General features: G+C 55.3%; 8 protein-coding genes across 8 annotated transcripts; 5 read left to right on the top strand and 3 right to left on the bottom strand.

Moving 5' to 3' along the window:
- Positions 1 to 279: 279 nt before the first annotated feature.
- V2A60_008068 (Gfo/Idh/MocA family protein) lies at positions 280 to 1,583 on the top strand (the record flags this gene model as incomplete). Its single annotated transcript, XM_083259345.1, has 2 exons — positions 280 to 469; positions 523 to 1,583. The coding sequence occupies 2 exons, from the start codon at positions 280 to 282 to the stop codon at positions 1,581 to 1,583; spliced, it is 1,251 nt and encodes a 416-aa protein (XP_083115471.1).
- Positions 1,584 to 1,930: 347 nt separating this feature from the next.
- On the top strand, positions 1,931 to 3,498 carry V2A60_008069 (tRNA A64-2'-O-ribosylphosphate transferase; the record flags this gene model as incomplete). The annotated part of the gene is made up of 2 exons (XM_083259346.1): positions 1,931 to 2,361; positions 2,445 to 3,498. The coding sequence occupies 2 exons, from the start codon at positions 1,931 to 1,933 to the stop codon at positions 3,496 to 3,498; spliced, it is 1,485 nt and encodes a 494-aa protein (XP_083115472.1).
- A 170-nt stretch (positions 3,499 to 3,668) lies between these two features.
- V2A60_008070 (HAD-like domain-containing protein) lies at positions 3,669 to 4,485 on the bottom strand (the record flags this gene model as incomplete). The annotated part of the gene is made up of 2 exons (XM_083259347.1): positions 3,669 to 4,397; positions 4,477 to 4,485. 2 exons carry the CDS (start codon positions 4,483 to 4,485, stop codon positions 3,669 to 3,671), a joined length of 738 nt encoding a protein of 245 aa, XP_083115473.1.
- Positions 4,486 to 7,186: 2,701 nt separating this feature from the next.
- On the bottom strand, positions 7,187 to 8,266 carry V2A60_008071 (sterol desaturase family protein; the record flags this gene model as incomplete). The annotated part of the gene is made up of 1 exon (XM_083259348.1): positions 7,187 to 8,266. The coding sequence occupies one exon, from the start codon at positions 8,264 to 8,266 to the stop codon at positions 7,187 to 7,189; it is 1,080 nt and encodes a 359-aa protein (XP_083115474.1).
- A 2,314-nt stretch (positions 8,267 to 10,580) lies between these two features.
- Positions 10,581 to 11,569, top strand: V2A60_008072 (glycosyl transferase family 64 domain-containing protein; the record flags this gene model as incomplete). Its single annotated transcript, XM_083259349.1, has 2 exons — positions 10,581 to 10,735; positions 10,822 to 11,569. 2 exons carry the CDS (start codon positions 10,581 to 10,583, stop codon positions 11,567 to 11,569), a joined length of 903 nt encoding a protein of 300 aa, XP_083115475.1.
- Positions 11,570 to 13,896: 2,327 nt separating this feature from the next.
- V2A60_008073 (uncharacterized protein) lies at positions 13,897 to 14,781 on the top strand (the record flags this gene model as incomplete). The annotated part of the gene is made up of 2 exons (XM_083259350.1): positions 13,897 to 14,102; positions 14,166 to 14,781. The coding sequence occupies 2 exons, from the start codon at positions 13,897 to 13,899 to the stop codon at positions 14,779 to 14,781; spliced, it is 822 nt and encodes a 273-aa protein (XP_083115476.1).
- Positions 14,782 to 16,006: 1,225 nt separating this feature from the next.
- On the top strand, positions 16,007 to 16,339 carry V2A60_008074 (uncharacterized protein; the record flags this gene model as incomplete). Its single annotated transcript, XM_083259351.1, has 1 exon — positions 16,007 to 16,339. One exon carries the CDS (start codon positions 16,007 to 16,009, stop codon positions 16,337 to 16,339), a length of 333 nt encoding a protein of 110 aa, XP_083115477.1.
- A 367-nt stretch (positions 16,340 to 16,706) lies between these two features.
- On the bottom strand, positions 16,707 to 18,341 carry V2A60_008075 (glycosyl hydrolase family 79 C-terminal domain-containing protein; the record flags this gene model as incomplete). Its single annotated transcript, XM_083259352.1, has 1 exon — positions 16,707 to 18,341. One exon carries the CDS (start codon positions 18,339 to 18,341, stop codon positions 16,707 to 16,709), a length of 1,635 nt encoding a protein of 544 aa, XP_083115478.1.
- Positions 18,342 to 18,614: the final 273 nt, after the last annotated feature.

The raw sequence follows: 18,614 nt of genomic DNA on the forward strand, positions 1-18,614 counted from the left end.
ATCACATCACAGTGGACCGGATCATATTATCCCTCCAATTGCCGGCCAGCATCGCCAGAGCTTCAGCAGTAGCCGTTTGAAGCTCAACCATCCCGCGTTTGCCCAGCCCCCCTGGCTTTCAGCTACAAAGCGAAGTCACTTCCGCCGCTCACCAATCACTCTCTTCTTTTGTCGTCTTCGTTTTTTCGTTTTTTCGTCTTCAGCCTTGCATCCTGTGAAGACTATATCGAGATATCCCGCGCAAGCTTATAGCTTCTTCCCCGCAAGGCTCCCGACACAATGGCTGCGCGCATCAATGTCTTGATGATTGGTACCGGCGAGTACACCACTGGCTTTGTCGGTACTGGTGGCTCAGCTTCGGACAAAAAGGTTGGCGTTGTCGGCCTCACCCTCTTTGACCTGCGCCGTCGCGGCAAAGTCGATAAGCTGGGAATGGTTGGCGTAAACGGCACCAAGTTCCCCGCCATTCGTATGTTTACCTCCAGCTTTCATCGGTCTTGATGGCATTTCTAACTACGGCAGGTGAGCACCTCGACAAAAACATCACTCAAGTCTACAACGGCCTTGACACCTCTTTCGACTCCTTCCCCGCCAACGACCAAAAGGACCCTGATGCCTACAAGGCTGCCATCGACGGTCTCAAGGCCGGCGATGCCATCACCATCTTCACCCCGGATCCCACTCACTTTCCCATTGCCTTGTACGCCATTGAGCGCGGCATCCACGTCCTCATCACCAAGCCGGCCGTCAAGCTTCTCGAGCATCACCAGGAGCTGATTCAGCGGGCTGAGGAAAAGGGCGTCTACGTCTTTATCGAGCACCACAAGCGCTTCGACCCGGCCTACTCGGACGCCCGCTTCAAGGCCAAGACGCTCGGCGACTTCAACTACTGGTACTCGTACATGTCGCAGCCCAAGTACCAGCTCGACACTTTCAAGTCCTGGGCCGGCAAGGAGTCGGACATTTCCTACTACCTCAACAGTCACCACGTCGACATCTGTGACTCCATGGTCCAAGACCGCTACGTGCCCGTCAAGGTGTCGGCGTCCTCCTCCAAGGGCGTCGCTGTCGCCCGCGGCTGCGTCGACGAGACCGAGGACACCATCTCCGTGCTCGTAACCTGGGCGAAGAAGGATGACCCCTCCAAGCGCGCCATCGGCGTCTACACCTCCTCCTGGACGGCCCCCGAGCGCGCCGGCGTCCACACGAACCAGTACTTCCACTACCTGGCTGCCGACGGCGAGATTCGTGTCGACCAGGCCCACCGCGGCTACGACATTGCCGACGACAAGGCCGGCCAGCTGCAGTGGTTCAATCCTTTTTACATGCGCTACGCCCCGGATGAGGACGGCAACTTCAACGGCCAGACTGGCTATGGCTACATTTCGATTGAAAAGTTTGTCGACGGCTGCCGTGCGGTCAATGAGGGCCGCTTGAAGCCCGCAGACCTCGACGCCAAGGGCTTGCCAACGCTGCGTAATACGATTGCGACGACGGCGATCCTGCATGCCGGTCGCAAGAGCATTGACGAAGGTCGTGAGATTAGCATCGTGATCGAGAATGGCGTTTGGAAGCTGGTATAAAATGCGCAGTAATCGGACGGAGTTGGCACGTGAAGCTTGGAAACAGCGCCTTGCAAATTGGCGAATGATTGTAAACACATTTGACTTTACACATGAATGATGAAAACCCCAAAGAATTGAGGATCAAAATCTGTAAATTAAACTGCCTGTGGCGTACTCTTGTGATCGAGGTGGGGCAGGCCGGTGGTGTCAAGCTCCACGACTTTTTCGACGCCACAATCTTTGGTTTTTCATTGTATAAAATGTCGTGCGCTTAGCAAGAGCAAAGCTTGATTTTGTTTGCAATCTACCCTTCGTAATATTTCATCAGATAACAGGGCAATTTTGGTAGCCAGTTGCCAATCAACATGACGTCGCAGGGCCAGACGCAGACGACAGCGTCGAGCGTGCGGACGGCGGGCATTCATCATTCCGATATTTTATTCTCCCATGACCAGCAAATGTCCATGTCGCAGCTCATGTCTGGACTGAAGCGCACTACACATACCATACACAACCGCCTGCGCTCCATCCGGGCAGATGCCGAGTTCGTCGCACGAGCCGCGAGTGCATTCGGCGGACCCAGAGTGGCAGAAGACGGGCACACCTCTGCAGGGACGCAAGGAGTCCCCAGACGACCTCTCATTGCCAACGAACGCTGCGGCAGCTGGTACGTGCCGCCGGAGGCCAAGGGCGGCAGCGCCTACTTCAAGAGCACCGACGGGCACGAGCGGGCGTGGAAATTTAGCACGCGGCGGCTGAACCTCCACATTGTTGAGCTTGCCGAGAAGCACGACGGGTACGTGGCACGCGCCAATATCTCATGAATACCTCCAGCCGTAGAAAAACTTGCAAGAACCACATTCTCACACAGAAAGTCAGCGTCATCATCGTCGACTCCACGCGGCGGGGCAAGCGCATGCCCGACGCGCTGTCCACCACTATCCCCGTGTGGTGCGCCGTGCTCAACCGCGCGCTGCTGCCGGACCACCCGCTGTCCCAGGCGCTGTTCCTGCCGCCGTCGCTCCCGGCCACGACGCACGCGCAGGTCGCGGCGCTGCTACCGGGCTTCGTCGCGTCGCTGGCGGCGCTCGCACTGCCGCTGCCGCGCTGCCTCAGCAAGCCGCTCCGCCCGCTCTGGATCACGCAGGAGTCTGCGCTGCCCCCCGACGACGACGGCGACGGCACGATATTCGAGGACTACAGGCCCGTGATTTGCTGCACGGCCAGCCGGCGCGTAGCAGGCAGCGAGATGGAGGAGGGCACCTACATACAGGGAGCGGGTGACGACACGGAGAACTGGGCGCACGGGCTCACGCCGCCGGTATTTTGGAGGAATGCAGATGTTCTGCTGGAAACGGCAGAGGGTGAGCTACCGGCGCTGATACGGCAGCTGGTGGAAGACGACCTGGCAGCGCGTGCGGCGACGGGCAGGGAAGAGCATGTGCGGCTCGCGCCCGGGCTCTACGTGTGCCCGACGTCGACTGCGACAAGCGTCCCGGGGGAAGACGCGAACGAGTGTCACATACAGCTGCTGGCGTCGACGACGCCCAAGGAGTCATGGGTCAAGGGCCCGCGCTCCATGCAAGTCGGACTCGGCAACAGCAAAGCCGGCAGTCGTAATCTGCGCCTCGCCTTGCCCGACATCTGCGCATTTGCGCGTACTTTTATGAGCGGCGACACCACAGGGAGTAGCAGGGTAGTTGTTGTCTCGTGCGATTCGGGCAAAGACTTTTCTGTCGGCACTGCGCTGGCACTGTCGTGTCTTCTCCTTGATGATGCTGGCCAGCGGCGCGAGGACGGCGTGCAGGTGAATTTCACAAAGACGTTGGTGAAGAGTAGGTTAGGCGGCTTCATGACGGCTTTCCCGGCGGCAAACCCGAGTCGGGCTACTCTACAGAGCGTGAACAGCTTTCTGATGGATTGGAGAAACTAGATGCCTCTCTACTGAGAAGCGGCCAAGTTGCAGCATTGGCGGGTTGTACTTTGTGATGGAACGTTAAAATCACCAGCCGGATTCTCAGTAGAACAATCTGTTGCTGTAATAATGGCTGCTTGCAAGTCTATAATGTATTCCCTATCTATTGTGGGTGGGCGGGGGCCCGTCTAGACGGCACCGCTGGAAATCTTCTCCAGGGCGGCGGGGAACTCGGACCAGTCGCGCATGATGACGACGGCGCCGGCCTCGGTCAGGATCTTCTCCATCTCGGGCTTGCGGGCGTCCTCGTAGGGGCCGACGTAGCCAATGACCTTGATGCCGGCGCGGGTGCCGCTGAGGGTGCCGCTCTTGCTGTCCTCGATGGCGACGCTCTGCTCGGCGGTGCGGCCGAGCTTCTTGAGGGCGTGCAGGTAGATGGCCGGGTCGGGCTTGCTGGTGGGCTTGTCGAGCGAGGTGGCGGCCGAGAAGACGACGTCGCCGGGGAAGTACTTGTCCTGGCCGACCTTTTCGATGGAGGCCCTGACGCGGCGCAGCGCCGACGAGGAGACGACGGCCATGAGGTACTTGCCCGAGGCGGCGAGCGTCTCGAGCTGGGCGTCGACGCCGACGCACGGGCGCAGCGCGGCCCGCAGCTTGGCGATGACGGCGTCCTCCTCCTTGGTGACGTACTTTTCCATGTCGGCGGCCGAGATCTGGATCCCGTGGCGCTCCTGCAGCGACGTGAGCATGCCGCGGAAGTTCTGGCCGACAAACTCCTTGATGAGCGTCTCGCCGGTGAAGCGCAGGTCGACGCCGCGCTCCTCGTTGATCTGGTTTATGAGGTCGGCGCAGGCCTCGAAGGCGAGCTCCTCGGAGAGGACGAGCGTGTTGTCGCAGTCGAAGAGGAGGGTGTTGATCTATGACGAGGGGGAAGAGAGAGAGAGTGCATTAGCTTTTTTTTCCCCCAGAGGGCCAATCACGTAGATTCCGAATTACCTCGGGCATTTTGGGCGGATTTACTCTGCGAGGAAAATCACGATGGTTTTTTTTTGTTTGTTCCTGCTGTTGGCAAAGAGAATGGAGGGGTTTGGCGGGGTAAAATGAGGCTGGGGTTGGCAGGAGGCGCTGCAGATGATGGGCGTTCGATCTAGATTGGACCGTTGACGTGTTGTAAGCTGAGACAATGGTTCAAAACGTGGCTAAGCAGGGAGGTAAAAAAAAGAAATAAAAATTACAAGTTTGTAAAATATGGAAGGGAGACGAGATGAAGAAGCCAAGAATTGCTGAGGGATAAAAATGTCCCATCGGCCCCAGGAGCAGAGCAATCTCGATGATGAAAGAGGCGCCGGACAGACCCGTCGAGCCTATAACTGCCTCTAGCAGTGCCACGCTGTTTTTTTGTTCTTTTGCTGTCAACCCCCACTACAACTTTTCTGGTCCCATACTGTTGCATATGCTTGGGTTCCATGCCTGGACTCGGGCCGCAGTCGCCGCATGAGAGTAATACCTCCAGGTGCGAGGTGTGTCGCCGCCAAGCTTCGAGTCGTTTGCTATTGCGGTCGCAGCTCATGGCCCAGGCCCCCGCACCAACGACTCAGAGGAGCAAGGCAGCTGTTATCTGCACCGTACACCATTGAAAATTCGAAAAAAAAAAAGACCATTAATACGGTCTTATATAGAGCGAGCAACCAAATCATACGTACTACTGAGTAGGCTACATGGAGTGGAATCATCACCGAGCTACTCACACCCCGCCATCTGGCGCCGAGTCTGGTGGGTGATCCTTTGATGCAGCGACTTGGTACCTTGACCGGATCATGCCGCTCTGCAATGTTTCTCCGAATAATTTCGCCGAAGCTGCCGGTCTTCTTGAATAGTAGAGTGAAAAAAAAAACAGGTGGTGGTGATACTGGCAAACAGTCTGGAGGTGCCGGGTTCGAACACACGTTCCCGGTCTACCACCACCACTCGCGGACGAGGTCGTACATTGAGTGGCGCAAATCCCCATATAGTCAGCGATCAAGCTAGTCGTGAACTCTACCGTGACTCATCTCTGACCATGTACTTGCTGGCTACAAGGAGATTGCAGTTGATAAGGGGATGTCGCCTTCTGTTTGGCAGGACCCCATTCGGCGAAAACCAGGCCTTGGGTATGCCCATCGGAGAGTACATATAATAATGAGTGGAAACGTATAGAGCCCTTGAAATGACATCAATACAAACCAGAAATCGTAAAGACTACAGAGATTTAAGCTCCATCGCAGCCGGGTATTGCTTTACCCGGCAGGAGGTGATGGATGAGTAAACACGTATCAATACGTGTATTGCAGTAACAAGAGTGAACCTGAAGCAAGAATAGAGTCTTTCATAGACAAAGGTGAAGCCTTAGGATTCCGTGTATACGCTTGTAAGCGGTACGGAATATCGTAATTCTGTGAGAAGGCCTCGACACAGAGCTACGCCACGCTGGAGGTCTTCCACTCTCCGCCATTCCAATTCACGCATCTAGACTACGACGAATGAGCATCTATGATCCATTCCTACAGTCCATGCGAATGACCTAGCTGCCTTGTTCAAACTCAGGGAGCAGACTCTCAGTTCACTGTCATCGCCAAGTGGTCTTCAGCGCTCCCGGGTCTGGCCACGTACAACCCCAAGCGTCAGCTACGCAAAGGGCATAGGCAGCAACAGATACCCTGGTCGGTCCTATGTTTCACAGCCAACCTTCTCATATCCAGCCTCTCTTGGCGGTAGAAGGTAGTTGTCTGACTTGACTTGGCTTTGGCTGTCCGGACGCAGGAGTGTATCATCGTACAACACATGAGAGGCCTTATATTCACAAGTTAAACCCCAACATCATTATTACAGTAGCTATAAAAACATTCAACAAAGCCTCGTAATCCGCTCAGTGCCCAGACCAGGGCTGCCATTCTTACGCACATGTGATAGCCCACCCGCCCCGATTGCTGATATTCTGGCATGTGACATTACGCTATCAAACTACACAAAAGTCGCGAAAGAAAGCCCAATCATCTCACTACGGAGAGGGCCGAGCTTCTTAATTCAGCGGTAGCAACGAAGAGGTCCGAGCATTTCGTAAAAAGAAAAGTACCACTGGACACTACCATGCGCATTACGCGGGGAAATAGACAAGTTATTTGTGAACAAACACAAGATTACATCAGATTTTGCAAAGACAAAGGGTGATATATTGCGAATGTACTAACCCGTCCCGACCAGTTTTCACATCGAGCCATCATTCCGCCGCAGGACATATGCCAGTGCGCCTTGGGAATTAACAGCAATTCCAATACGTAGGAAGATATCGTAACAGATAATACTCGCATATTTCAGCTAGTCAGTCTCCGACAAGCTGGAAGGTCTATCGATTTGTTTGCAGGCCTCATGAGGATGTACATGAGGGCTGGGGCAGTGGCACAAGGGATTGGTCGCAGCCTGAGCAATTATTTGCATCATTAAGAATCGTCAAGGTATTGTGAAAACTATAAGAGAACTAGAACTAGCATACATGGATATCTTCTGTAATTTATAAACCCCTTTTAAATATTGACATTCCCGGTCCGTATAGACATTTTTCCTCTTGAAAACCGCCCCCCGACATCTCCATAAGTCCTAAAGCGAACCCTTCACTCGTCTCGTCCAGCACGCTTCCAGTACATCAGGTGCACTTTACCTGAGCCCGGTATTAGAAGATGGGGATGGAAGCATCAACCGAGTAGTCCACATTCTGCTCGTGCGACTCGATGCGCGCCGTCTTGGTGCCGAAGATGGTGTCCCAGACGCGCGTCTGCTTCCCGTAGTTGTGGCTCTTCTTCCAGCCGGTACGGTGGTGGAGGTCGTGGTCCTCGATGGCGAGGTCCATGCCGAGGTACTTGAGGAGAGGTCCCGCCGTCAGGCCCGGGGAGCCGCGCATGCGGATGCCGCTGTGGCCGAAGAGCTCGATGAAGATGACGTACTCGTAGCAGATCCACGTCTCGTAGAAGCCCATCGGCAGGCCCATGAGCCGGCACGAGACGAAAGCCAGGACGGGGATGACGACAATGTCAAAGAGCTCCTGCCAGCCGTCGGCGTACAGGGAGAGCAGCGTGTTGGGGTGCTTGGTCAGGTGGTGGGTGCGGTGGAACTGCCACAGCCAGGGGATGTCGTGCATCGCGCGGTGGTACCAGTAGAACCAAAAGTCCACCATGAGCGGGTACATGGTGAGCTCGACGAGGAGCCAGGCGAGCGGCCACCCGAGGAGGGACTCGGGCGTCTTGGCCGCGTCCCAGGCGAGCCCGATGGCCATTGTCGGTCGCAGGGTGGAGGTGAGGATCAGCGACGTGACGACCTGGCGGACGCGAACGTCGGGGATGCCGTCGCGGGCGTGCTTGTCGCCGTCGAGGTAGCCGTACGTCTGCCCCATCTTGCGGATGGTCTGAATCTCCCGGATGGCGGTAAAGTTCAGCCACGCGCCGTACAGGAAGAGCGCCCAGCCGCGCGTGAGGTTCTGCCCCGTGTAGACGTAGTAGGCGTAGTGGAGCAGCATGGGCACGGCGGCGTAGGACAGCACCCATCTGTGAATGTGTCTCGAGGACGAGTTGGGGACCTTGTCCGTCTTGGCAAAGACCGGAACGGGCTTGCCCAGCTCCTCGGGGTGAACGGACAGGATCTCAAAGAACCAGTGCCAGACGTTCCAGGTGCTCTTGTCGGCGTTTTGCCACGTTGCCTTGATCGAGTCCAAGGGGTTACGCTTCACGGCGGTTGCCGTCACGGTCTCTGTAGACATTGTGGGCGACGTGGGACCGTTGGTGTTTCAAAGATGCGATGATGAAGGGCAGGCCACAGTGGTGTCTGATGATGGCAAGTATATTCTGATGTTGTTGTGATGTGACAAAAGACGGGTCTTGTGGTTATATAGATATTGGCCACGACAAGCGCCTCTCTGGTTGTGATGTATTGTCCAAGTTGAGGTGATGGTCTCGAAACAACGCTACTTAGTACATTATAGTTAAATCTGTGGGGTTACAGCTATTCACATGCCAAACCCCAGTCAAGTGGCCTGAAACTGGTTGGGGTGGAAGAGTCTGGGGGGATCGAGTAATCAGGCTTCTTTCCCCGCTTCGGGCCAATGCGCTGACGAGAAAGACCACATATGAATCGACGCGCATTGGCTTGCCCAGTAGTTTACGTCAGGAACCCGAGCGCATGGCGCGGATTGCGTGGCTGTTGAGTCACTGTATATTACGCGAAGGGTGCGCAATGTAGGAACGGTCCCCTCTTTATTCCCCTCCTTTATTTCCCTCATTCAACATCTCTCGCGTCTCGTTCGACATGTGAGATTGCATGTGCTTATAGCAGCCCAGTCACGAGGAACGGGGGACGGGTTTACTCCAGGCTCCTTCCACACGACTACAGCCCAGGACTCCTATCCAAGCTGCCTTGTCTGCGGCATGGTGCCTGGGATTGTTCCATCAAGACTTGGGCCAGAGACACAATGCTATTCTTCTTCATCTCTGGGCGAGCGACCAATGCAAGGAGACGGTTTGCCACATCCAACACACCACGGCCGCAGGTTCCCCCAACCCTCGATCGAACGCTGGTGCATCGACTCTATGCCTCTTTCGTAGTGGGCTTTCCTTTTTGGGCGACAAGGAGGGGTAACACAATTTCTTGAGCCTCGGCAATGGATGACACTAACATGGGTGAGACACTGCCGGGTCCGCCTCCAGCGCCACGTCACGCTGTCAGTCAGCCCTGTGAGAGGTACCATCTCTTCAGTCGTGTAAGACTTCAAGTGCTTGTAAAGTTGACAATGTCAAAGATGAACATGGATCCATCGTAAGCGGCTTACGAAACTATGGACACGGTTGTTGCTGTCCACTTCTGCACTTTGTTACAGAGAACCAGCCTGCTCAGGCTTGGTTGGGTTGGGCCCCTTGCCTTTTTTTTTCTCCTTTTTCTCCCTTTGCTCCCCTTTTCCGTTTTCCTTTCTTCTTCGTTTCTGTATAAGTACCTTTCTTGTTATACCGCTGGAAAAGTCATCCGTTCTACTTGCCGCTTTAAACGGTTGGGAGCAGGCTACGGTGCACCACCAGTGAGACAACTTTTTGCAAAGTTGCGTTTTGGCACTGACGCACCTGAATTGGTGATTCGCTCCACATCATACCAAGACACGGCATTTTTAGACGATTATTTCTCTATGAATATATTTATAATGAAATATATATATATTAATACTTAATTAATTAATGGATATTTCTATATCTTTTTTTCTTTATATTTAGCCCTATTGAAAAAAAAAAACGATTCGTTAAGAAATACCATATATTGGTGCCCTATAGCGATAGCCTATAGGTTAGTAGGTATTGCCTAGCACACACAAGGCGCCGGGCTTTATCCATAAGGCACTATAGGGCGCCATGGGGCGCAATAGGGCACTAAAATATGGCATCTTTAAACGCTTATTCCTTTACGAATATAGGGAGAGCTGCAGATGAATTACCCGGTGCAGTAGCAAGAGTCCGTACAGAGAAAACACCAGTGTCAATGTGGTAGATGGATGCAGTGGGTAACTCATAACTAACAAGTTGGCCAACAGCGGGGGGGATACTGGGTGGGTTGCTAGCAAAAGCTTTTTATTTCTTGGACTGTGTCTAAGTCTTTTAAATGTACGGATACCTCTAGGTGGATGGCCCCCTTGATCTTGATGCAAAATATTGCAACATTCTCCAACATAGATATCTGCTGGTCTAGCACCATGAAGACATTTTGCAACTATCTGCGTTACCCAGGTCGACAACAGAGACCCAATTATTTAAACTTCTAAGTATGTGTACCAGTACTCCTCCTCGAGTATCAAAGGGATGGTGGCCGCGCGGCTCCCTACTAGAGGAATCTAGTGTGCGGCCTGGCACGTATACCCGTTATATTCGACCTCTGTATTCTCATGATCCCCCTTTCAGACGTCGAGGAAGAAAATGGCACGTCGACTGGCTTACTTCAGCTCTTGCGCCTCCAAGCAAGTCGCCACAAAGTTCCTCGTGATTTTTTTGTGTGCGGTCTTCGTCCTGGTGCTCATAAAATTCACTCCCAGCAGCGAAATGCCAGACAGTACTCGGGGCGGCTTCAAGGCCGTTCCAGATGCGACGACGAGATCACATTACCGAGCGTGCCGAGAGGACAACGTTGCAGGATCGCAACGTCGCTGGAATGCTGCGAAGAAACGGTACTTGCATCTAAAGGATGACAAGTTCACGTGAGTTTTCTGCGATGCACTTGTGCTTCATGTGCGGAGGCCGGCGAATATTGGAGAGCTAACGGGGGGTCCGCGCCGCTTTACAGCATCGCCATGCAGACATACAACCGCCAGGACGAACTCAACGAGACTCTCCATGCGCTCTTGAGCGAGGAGATTCCGTCTCTGCTCGAAGTTGTCGTGGTATGGAACAACGTCGACGACCAAGTGCCTGCCGATTACGTCTCCAAGCACAGCGTCCCCGTGCGGTACAGGAAGTCGCCAGTCAACAGCCTGAACCAGAAGCTCTGGCCCGACCCCGCCTACAAGACGCAGGCTATTCTCCTCAGCGATGACGATGTGTACTACAACCCCTCAGATGTGGAGTTTGCCTTCCAAGCCTGGCGCAAGTTTGGCCGGGACAGGATGACGGGTGCCCTGGCGCGTTGCGCAGAACCTATAGAGGGCGGCAAGCTTCGGTACGCATTCTGCTCCGAGGACCAGGATGCCTACGCCATGGTTCTTACGAACCTGGCCTTCTCGCATATCTCCTTGATGGATTACTATTGGTCCGACGAAGCGGACATGATCAACATCCGCAACTACGTGGACCAGCATATGAATTGTGAAGACATTGCGATGAACCACGTCGCGTCGCTGCTGACGGGTCAGGGTCCACTGCAAGTGGCTGGGCGCAAAAGTTACGTGAACATGGTTCCTGCTGTAGGCATCAGCACGAAGCCCGGCCATGTTGAAGCTCGGAGCAAATGCCTCGACGACTTTGCGGACATTTTCAAGTGCAAAGCCCTGATTAACGAGACAGGCCACATTCAACGGAGTGTAGTAGTACTATGAGTTTAAGAAAATGGCAGAAGCATATAATGAGTGTGTGTAGGAGCGTCTTCGGCATTTGGGTCAGTCCAGGCCGGCGGTGAAGTTGTAGTTGACAGATGCTGCCCCCGGGGGCAGCCCTGAACTCGATTGAATGTCGTAGCATGAAGTTGCCTGACTAGCACTTTACTTCTGTCAGCAACTGCTATAATAACAAGTCATGCTATGTGAACCGACTCTTCTTCCTAGCCGGAATAATTCTATTACTATTAAAAACATGCTTTTAAAAGTACTTATTTTTAGTAGGAAATATAACAATAGCGCTACTCAGGTTCCTCTCTTAGAAAGGAAACTAGGGCACTGAGTTTTGAACCGCTATATTAGCTATTATCGAACCCCTCCCACCTTTGATAATAATTATTTATACGCGCTATAATACATAACACTTAACAGGTTCCAACCCAATTCGGTATTCTCAGGCTCGCTCCCAATATACTTGCATGGTTTGCATCATTTTCGCCATAGCAAACGTGGACAAGATACCTTCGCTCGCCACAGTGTGAAGAGTACCGATACACAATACCGTAGCTATCCCAAGACTAGCAATGATCGCCGCTACTCGCTCCCACCGAAAAAAGCCATGGAGAAACTCAGCGCATCTTGTAAGTATGACGTATCGTAGGCTAGAGGCTAGACCGAAAGCGCGAACTACAGCTCACCCGGGCTCACCGGGATGCCGGGCCAGTCAGGCCCCATGCCTCTCACCATCCGTAGCTGCAGACATTTATGAGACATGTCGCACTTGTGTAGCCGCGTACTCCCTGGACAGGTACCACAACATACATGTAGCTTGATGCCCATCGGTTAGCTGAAGGAAATGACTATTTATAAAAAGTATGTACCGTCTGCCGCCGGCCACGCGTCGGAAATCTTTCGTCCTCATTTCAGTCGTACCCTGGAGCTTCAAATTTAGAAGAGGCAAGTAGATAGCTGCGTGGTTCTGCTCAGATACAATATTTTGAGCATGCGAAAATTGCCGGCGTCAGCTGAATTCGTTGCCAATCGAATACCGCAAACACAGCGACATCAGATAACAAGTACCGCCCTCTATGCACGACCATATGTAGCGCCGGGGCTTGGTTCGCTTGTTTATCTATACGTTGCCAGCGGCCTAAAGCAGCTGTTTGCCGTCCGCCTCTTCCGCCGCCCAGGAGAAATGTTCCGGGCTAACGACGGTGGCTGACCCATCAGCGCCGATTCCGTCCATTCCGAAGGACCGGGCGCCGCTGTAAATATGGGGGCGGCACCATTCGCAACGAGCCTGGTGACGTCTTGCCGCCGAACTTCGGCTAAGCTGAACTGGGAGCGTAACTACAAACTATGGCAGGAAACTGATATATCGTAGAACAGTCCTAGAACAGCCCTACAACAAGGCCAGCTGGGACCCTGCCAAGCGTACGATTTGTGACGAAATGCAGGGTACAGTGTTATGATTTATTTAATCCTGGAAGCCAAGGTGAACAGATTGCCCCTTGCAGGACGGTTCTGGTCAAGCGCCACACCGAGAACTAGGACCACATAGTGTTGCGCTTGACCATAACCCGAACGACCACATATAGCGCCGATCCCGCCGATTCACGCAAACTCGTCAGAAAATTCTCCTGCCCGCATCGCAGCTGCTTGCGTTCCTGTTCGCCTGGGATGCGCGGCCCAGAATGAATGACAGTATCCTCAAACTCTAATTTGGCAGCGACGGCTGCGAACCAACGGGGCTGCCATGACGCAGGTCGCTCTCGTTGCGGGCTGAAGACGACATCATACCCGTTGCTTCCCGCGTCATAGGTTCTGGTATCAAACTCTGTTTCTGCCAAATTCCTGTGCTTCAGCTGGTTCTGATCTTCGCTCGGACCATCAAAACTGATGTTGATTGGCAGCTGCGGAAGCTTCTGCTCCACGATTGTGGACTGGACGTTCGTTGGCTTCACCTTGGTGTAGTTAGTCGCAAACAGATAGAATCAAACCACACCTGAAGAGGCTTCCCCAGAGCCAAGCCGATGGAAAAGATCGCTGTCTAGCTAGCATCGGATGGAGACTGGGCAAGATAGAGGATGCCAAGCTTGCGAGTTTGCAAGCGAACCATTCAGCTCGGTTCGTCTGTGACGTGATCTCAAAAGTTAAGAAGTGATGATGTAAAGGGCCTATTCAAAGACCGTTCAACTAGTATATATATTCACCTTTGTTCGTTGGAATTGAAAGATATATCTACTATTATCATTGCATTACATCGCATCACAATAACAGACAACCACTTTCTCAAGCGTTAAATAACAACTATACAAAAGCAATTCATAATGGATAAAGCTAAGAAGGCCGTTGCAAGCTTCCTCTCCAAGGATGGCAAGCATGACACCACCATCGACCAGGATGTTCGTGACCCCGTCGTCAAGGAGCAGGTCCGTCCTCAGAGACACGAAGAGGTCATCACCGCCGTCGACCAGGAGATCCACCAAGACCATCACCAGACTGTCGTGCAGCCTCTGAATGTCAAGGAGACTCTGTGAGTCCCCCTTCCACCGCCCGAACACCCCTTTCCCAACACGCAGATACTAACCGGTCACAGTCCGGAGAAGCACACGCACAACATGGCCGCCGTCAACGAGAAGAGCCTCAACCACGCCAACGAGGCCGACACCAAGGCCGCCCTCCAGCAGGACGCCGCGCAGTACACGAGCGAGCGCAACGTGCAGGCCACGGAGCACAGCACCTCGACCGGCGCCGCCGTGACGGGCCAGCGCACCCACCACCACGTCCACCACCACGTGCAGCCCGTGATCCAGAAGGAGACGATCCAGCCCGAGGTGGTGCACACCACGGTCCCCGTCCACGAGGTGCACCAGGCCGCGCCTATCCACCACGAGACGACCATCCTGCCCGTCAAGACCATGGAGGAGTTCCTCGGCAGCGACGGCCAGAGCAAGAACCTCTCGTCGTCGGCGCCTCGCAAGATTGCCGAGTTTGACGGCTGCCCCAGCCTCAAGGACAAGGCCCTGCAGAAGGAGCAGGAGGCCATCCACGGCGCCGCCGGCGGCAGCAGCGGCAAGGACAGTGCCTACGGCCTCGACAGCGCCAAGACCAAGGACAATTCGTCCTACGGCGTCGACAGCACCAAGACCAAGGCCACCAACAGCGGTCTCGGCCACACCACCCAGGCCAAGACGGTTGTCAGCGGACACTAGTTTTTGAACATTTTCACCGCATGTAACGATAGTCTATATTGCGATAGTATGTAATGATTTAATTGTATTACTACAGTTTTGACCACACAGAGTCATGCTACAACCAATATTGCCTGCCGACATGTTAGCAAGTCTTCAATGACGATAACACAAGGTCTCTGCCCAAAAAAGGACCATGTACTCTGGAAACGTGAATTCAATTTTGATGACAAATGGCAACCTGTTCTCCTCGCAGTCTCTGCGTAGCCCGACAGTTTCTGCAGACTGTTCTTGGTGCCAGCCTTTTAGCTCGACTGTGGCGCATCGAGATCTGCAGAACCAGTTTGCCGATCCAGAGACCCATATCCGAATAAGGCAAGGAGGTCAACTGAATTGTCAGCCATCCAGTTTTAAAGTTTCGGAGCACAGAGTGCCGCTATTTTGGCACTGGCTGCATAAAGCCACAGTGAGTGTGCTCGAACGAAGAAATCCCCCCATTGGCTCGATTCACAACGTCGCCTAATCCGAGTTTCTTTCAGCCTCGGTGGCTGAGGTTTGTTTTTGACATATTTAACGCCACGCGAGTCAGAAAGAGCCAGTATAGACCGGTATGGACCTGTATGGACCAGTATGGACCAGTATGGACCAGTATGGACAAGGTCCAGACTTGTTGCCGTGGCGTTATGATGCTACACTGCTATCCTGGCTAGCGATCACTCTGGAGGCGGGACTGTGGGCTGTCTCGACGCATTTGGAACCTCACGACGCTCGCTTGCACCTGCAAGTGCGCGCTCATGTAGATTTGGAAGGCATATAGACATGAAAAGATGGCTTTGGGCTATTTTGGAATTCAGTGAGACTTTGCCAAACTGAGGATAGGAGCAAGAGAATTCGTTTCGAGTCATGAAGTCAGCCAACAGTCCCGTGACTCCAGACCACCGCGCCCCCGCCAACGATGGCACATATCACAGTCGAGGTGGCTTCAACATGGCTTCAACATGGCGTCGCCGTGGCATCGACGTGGCAAAAATGTTCAAATACTTTCCTGACGAGCATGAAGTCATGATCATTGCAAATGAACGAGGTCCTGGCCATCGGCGTGCCGACGAAAAAAAAAGTATAAGTATTTGGGCAGCATCCCGAATCAACAGTACACAAAACAAGCACAATATCAAACACTTCATTCCTCATCATTCTAGATACAAACCAAAAGCCGAACCCCAAACCACCAAAAAAGGCCATCACCATGAAGTTTGCCCTCCTCGCCCTGACCGCTGCCGCTGCCGGTGCCCTGGCCGCGCCCCAGGCCGCGCCTGTCGAAGCTCGTGCCGCGCCCATCGATCTCGGTCCCGCGACCCAGGCCCTGGCGTCTTCCGTCCAGGCGGCTCTGCAGGCCTTTGCCAGCGCCGCTGCGTCCGCCATCAAACAGCAGGTGCCTAATCCCACCAGCATTGCTCTGCCTACGACCTTTACCCTGCCTGGCGGCATCACTCTGCCTACCGGCATCACCCTGCCTGGCGGCATCACCCTGCCTGGCGGCCTCACCCTGCCTACTGGCATCCCCGGCTTTCCGGCTTAGACAAAGCCGGACCAGGCTCTCTCCCGCTCCCTATCCGCTCTCCCCTTCCCAACATGCTCAGCCTACTGGCTGCAGACCGGACGGCGTTGGTTGGGAACAATGGGAAAGGGCCTACTTGGAGGTTGCAAGCGACCAATCTTCATCGCGAGCAAACAGTCCAAACCTTCTATAGTATACAGAATGACAATTACGGATTTTCAGATCGTCCGTCTGCTCCACTGAATGTATGTGTGCATGTTTTCCAAGCCAAAAATATAATTCCCAAAACAAAGGGCATACGGAAGCAGCTTTAAAGTATAAATTCCAGTGAGCTACATAAACTATTACTACCACATATGTACTTGTGTGCCCATTCCTTGCTTCCTTCTTACAAAAAGTGCACAATGACGGCCTCGCTCGCCTTGACCGGCACCTCGACCGTACCGCCCTGCACGGCGAGCACGTCGCCGTCGTTCCTCACGTCCTTGACCTCCTTGCCCAGGCTCTCGTACGTCCACTGGCTGCCGGCGTACGTCATGGTCGTGGCCCGGGCGCTCGCGCCCTGGGGGCTCGTGAGGTGCACGACCCGCACCCTGGCCACGCCCGGCGGCGCCTGCACGCGGACGCGCCGCGCCTGCCGCGTCTCGCCCCGGGAGCGGCACTTGCTCCAGTACTGCAGGTTGACCAAGGCCACGCGCCGCGGCGTGCCGGCCTCGTACGCGACGTACGCGGCGACGTTGGGCTCGAGCGGCACGTTCCTGACCTGCACGGCGGGGGCGGCGCCCACGACGTCGGCCACAAACGGCTGCGCGTAGAAGCCCGCCAGGACTTGCGCGGGCTGGCCGCCCGACGCGCCCGGCAGCCACAGGTCGGAGCCGGGCGTCCGCATCGCCTGCTGGAGGTGGAAGCGCGACACGCCCAGCGACAGCCCGTAGAGCTGCAGGTCAGCCTGCCAGAGCGCGGCGCCGAGCGTCGCCCCGTACGCGTAGTCGCGCGCGGGGCCCGTCGAGCTGCCCACCTCGGACAGCACGTACGGGATCTTGGCGCCGCCGCCGGTGCCATTGCTACGGCCGGCGAGGAACTCGAGATCGTCGCGGAACACGTCGAGACGGGCCGCGACGGCGCCGTGGTTCATCAGCCCCGCGGCCAGCGAGCCCGCGTTGCCGGCGCCCTCGGTCTGGTAGTAGTGCCGCGCCACCGTCCGGACGGCGTGGTGGTTGTCGAGCCCCTGCTGAAGCGACAAGCGCAGGCTCAGCGAGAAGACGTCCTGCTGGGGATCCGCCGGGTGCGACGCCGTGTCGAGCGCCTGGAAGCGGCGCGCGCCCCGCGGCAGGCCGAGCCCCGCGGCCACGGCGTCGCAGTAGTTGAGAAAGTTGGCCACGTACGTGCCGTTGTCCTGTCGGCCCTGCCAGGCGGGCGGGCCCAGCCCCTGGGCGGGATACCGGTCCGGCTCGTGGCCGGGCTCGAAGCTGTGGATCCTGTCGAGGCCGACCCTGGCGGCCGCCGCTTTGGCCCAGCGCACAACGCGCGCAATGTCCGGGTCCGCCATGGGCACCTGGACGATGTACTGCGCCGCGGGGAAGCTGTTGGCCACGACGTCCCAGTACGAGGGTCCGATCGTCGTGCCGTCGATGCGGCCGCCGCCGGCCTCCTCGCCGTCGCTCACCTCGGCACGGGGCAGCACGGGCGCCGTCTGATTCTCGACGTAGCGCGCATAGTCGGCGCGGATGCCGCCGAGTCGAATCAGCGGCTTGCCGCCGGTGCGGGTGTAGATGGCGTCGACGAGGTTCTGCGAAAATGCGTTGGGCGTGCCGTCGTTGTTGAGCGCGTAGTTGACAAACGACGCCTGGTCAAAGGAGAGCGCGGCAAAGTCAGGGTCTACGTACCGCGACGGGTCGACCTGGATGCGCGGGATCTGCAGAGAGGATGTCTCATCGAGCGCAACGACGGCGGCGCCGTGGACGACACCGACGCTGGTCAGCGACAGGGCCGTGGCCAACACAAATTTGTATCGGGGCGCCATCGTTGCTCGTTTCGTTGCTTCGGGAAAATGAACACGCGACCAGGTCAGACGGGAAAGAGGGGAGGGGAGGGAGCAGCCGCAATCTTATGAACCCGTCCGGGGTACTAACTCCGTGGTCTGTCAGTCAGCCCTGCCTTTCTTGGGAAAAACACTAGTAAACAATGCAGGGTACATTATTATTAGAACCGAGGCTAGCGCAAGTTCTTCTCGTATTTGGGCTGAAGTAGATTGCGAGTGGTGGTGCCAGGTTGCATTGCAAGCAAGTAGTAGCTG

Source organism: Cordyceps javanica, chromosome 5, assembly GCF_051103115.1.
Source record: "Cordyceps javanica chromosome 5, complete sequence".
In the NCBI taxonomy this organism is placed as follows: Eukaryota; Fungi; Ascomycota; class Sordariomycetes; order Hypocreales; family Cordycipitaceae; genus Cordyceps; species Cordyceps javanica.